General features: G+C 44.1%; 1 protein-coding gene across 1 annotated transcript in view; it reads left to right on the top strand.

Moving 5' to 3' along the window:
• Window positions 1-1,539, top strand: part of LOC308160661 (chemokine-like protein TAFA-2) — a gene marked incomplete at its 3' end in the record, with an annotated part of 89,860 nt that extends 88,321 nt beyond the window's left edge. Inside the window, exon 5 of the mRNA XM_080534604.1 lies at window positions 1,414-1,539. Within this exon, the coding sequence (XP_080390730.1) occupies window positions 1,414-1,539 (126 nt within the window). The remainder of the gene's footprint in view (window positions 1-1,413) is intronic.
• Window positions 1,540-3,320: the final 1,781 nt, after the last annotated feature.

Below are 3,320 nucleotides of genomic sequence, written 5' to 3'. Positions count from 1 at the left end.
CCTAAAGGCTATTTACACGAAAGTAGAAAAGGACCCCTAAAGGCACCCCTGTGATCAGGCACTGTGATAGATGCCTAAAGTCAGTCACTGCTAAGGCATCAGTGCAGTGTAGAGATAGATGCTTACAATAACTGTGCGGACAGTGGCTTAGTGAACTGACATAGACATGGCTGCTCAAAGCCACCTTTGAACATGCACGGAAACAGCCACCTAAAGGCCTATTTAAATGGGCACAGGGATGAAGACCTAACGGGACTTTGAGTCTGTGCCTAAAACCTGAATTGGCAAAGAACTGTAAGCTTAGTGAAATGGCATAAAGGACAGACACCTAAAGCCACTTTGATCGGGCATAGAGTTGATGCTTGAAGGCAATGGGAGCGGACACAGACAGGGCAAAGGAGAGCAGGCTCTGAGGCAGGTCTTTATGAGCATAGGGGTCCTGCTGTGGAGCGGCCCATGTGACATCTGCCCCTGACAGCATGCACATCACCTGGCTCTGACATCTAAAACCTGACTGGCTCACACTCACACCACCCAGTGACTCACTCATAAGACCTGACAGAGACAGGGAGTGAGAGACAGTCACGGGTGCTGAGAGAGAATTAGAAAGAAGAGGGTGGAAAGAGAGACTGAGACAAAGAAAGCGAGACAGGGGCAGAGCGAGAAAGAGGAAAGGAGGGAGTGACCGTAGAGTGAGGATACTGTGATCGATTTGTAATTTGTGTGTATTTAGGTGCTGTCATTTGGGGAAAAAAATATGTAATTGACAGACTCACATGTCTCAGGAGTGTGAGAGAGGGAGAGAGTAGAGAGAGAGAGGGAGGGGAAGGAGGGACAGTATAGAGAGAGTGGAGTGGATGATGAGCACTCGTCCAGACAAAGAGACAACAAGACGTGGCGCTGGGCCAGGCGCTGAGAGCAAGGCATCGTGGGCCGACTGCCATGACTCGAGCCGCATCTTATTTTGTCTCCTACTGTGAGAGAAAGAGAGAGAGAGAGAGAGAGAGAGATAGAGAGAGAGAGAGAGAGAGATAGAGAGAGAGAGAGAGAGAGAGAGAGAGAGAGAGAGAGAGAGAGATAGAGAGAGAGAGAGAGAGAGAGACATGCGTGCAGTGTGTGTTGTTGTTGTCTCTTTATGCCATGCCAAAACATGTGGCCCCTTGCCAGAGGACAGGGCAAGTAAGTACCACTAAGCGTGCCAATGTGCCACTGAGGATACAACTGTACCCAACACCATCGTACTCCCCATGTCTCAGCCACCTCCGCACACACCACAGCTGCATACCTACTGACTTACATATGTACAGTATCTATTCACTTTGACCCTATGACATTCCTACACACATACTCCCATTATGTGCTGCTGTTAACATGTTTCTCACACCTCCTAAGCTCTCCGGTGTCATTTACCAGTCTCCTCTCGTCATCACAGGTGACCCGATAGTCCCGCACATCCCTGCTGTGGGAAGGAGGAAGAGGAGGAGATGGAGGAGAGGGGATATATGCAGCACAATGGACCTCGCAGAGGAGAGGATCTGACTTTTTTCTGTGGACTAAACTGGTAATGGCGGTTACAGAGAAAAGGACTCTGACGTTGGAGCTTACCCTGCCAAGTCTATAAACATTAAGGACTACAGAACCTACAATTCTTTACTGCAGAGGACTACAGAACCCACTAACATTTTGACTAGAGGGTTACAACATCCACAAACCTACTCTACAAAAACAACCTACTTCTGTATTTTTGTCTTTATCATACTGGTTATTTGTGTTTGATATTTGACCGGTACATAGTGTACTTGATTTGAGATTCTGGATTAGTGTGATTTACCTTTCCTCATCCGTCCGTCAGGCTACATACAGACGGAACATCGATGGTGGCACCAGTATGTCAACATGCCACTTAGATCTAATTGAAATGACCTTCAAGTATTATGATGGTTCTCAAAGACGGTGACTTTTCTCTTTCTTTTTCTGGGAATAAAACAGAACAAAAAAGACAGACATTTTGTCAATGGATCTTCAGTAGATGAATTTTGTTTTGTCTTTAAAAAAAAAAAAAGCAAAAAAAAGGATGTATTCAAACTTTTCACAGAGAAGTTTAGACTAATACCAAGTAGATGTTATGGCATATATTGAAACATGTACAAGTGTAAAAATGGTCCATTGAACCAAATGGGCTAAAGTAAATTGACGATCTAACGGTTTTAATATATGTGTTTTTAAAAGCCTGTTAACTGCTATTGAGTAAACGTGTCAGTATTATATGAAATGAATAAAACCATTTCTAAAGGAAACTAAACCCTTCCATTTTGATTAAATGTTTAGTTTCTTTGAATTTAAGTCAGACAGTTTTTAGCCCCATTCTCAATGACCGTATTCAAGGATCTGTCAGAGCCATATGCACAGTCAACTGAATAACAGCTGAATCATTCCACGTCTAACTCTGAGCTCTGATCCCCTCTGTAAGGTCACGTCTAACTCTGAGCTCTGATCCCCTCTGTAAGGTCACGTCTAACTCTGAGCTCTGATCCCCTCTGTAAGGTCACGTCTAACTCTGAGCTCTGATCCCCTCTGTAAGGTCACATCAAATCCAGTTGAATAAGGCTTGCTGTCAGAACAACAAGTGTGGACCATGCCCCGTCCGCATGTTAGAGAGGCCTGGGGCCTCATTTATAAAAAAGTACTTGAACGTCATCCTTGACTTTCATGTAAGCACATTTTTCTAAACGGATATAAGCATTATTTATAAAACGGGCTGTGATTGTTTAAAATTGCGTACGTGCTTCCTTCTATAAATACCAACGCAGGTAAAATGAACGCAGGTGAATGAGGTTTGTATTAACGCCCTGTGATAGCGGCTCAATTATAGCGGCTAAATTAAGCCAAGTGCTATAATATAGGGTAGGCGTTCGTCTGGAAGCGGGAGAGGGCAGAGAAGGGTGGCTTCTCGGTAAGTTGCATTTGTAACGTTTGATCATGACAACTAACCAGGAAAATGCTTATACTCAGTACTCAAGTTGTAAAAGAAAATCAGGTGGAGGTGGTGGATTTTATCATTATGAGGACAATTTTAGCATCCCCTCAGCGTCAGTGACTTCAGTGTCAGTAACTTGGTAAAAATGTCATTGCATGTGTGCGTGCCCCCTCGCACCTTGAAATAGCAGTAATACCACGTTCATTGATAAAATGACATAAAGTATGGAAAGAGGGGATGTCCGTTTTAGATGGGGGATTTTGACAGTTTTTATTTCAGGGGGGATGCCATCCCCTCTCTCCCCCCTCAACTCGAGTGCTGCTTATATACTGTAATAATATAA

The sequence above is a fragment of the Nansenia antarctica genome (genome assembly GCF_963989245.1).
Source record: "Nansenia antarctica genome assembly, chromosome: 6".
NCBI lineage: Eukaryota > Metazoa > Chordata > Actinopteri > Argentiniformes > Microstomatidae > Nansenia > Nansenia antarctica.
Note: the sequence above shows the minus strand (reverse complement) of the source record. Positions and strands in the feature narration are given on the sequence as shown.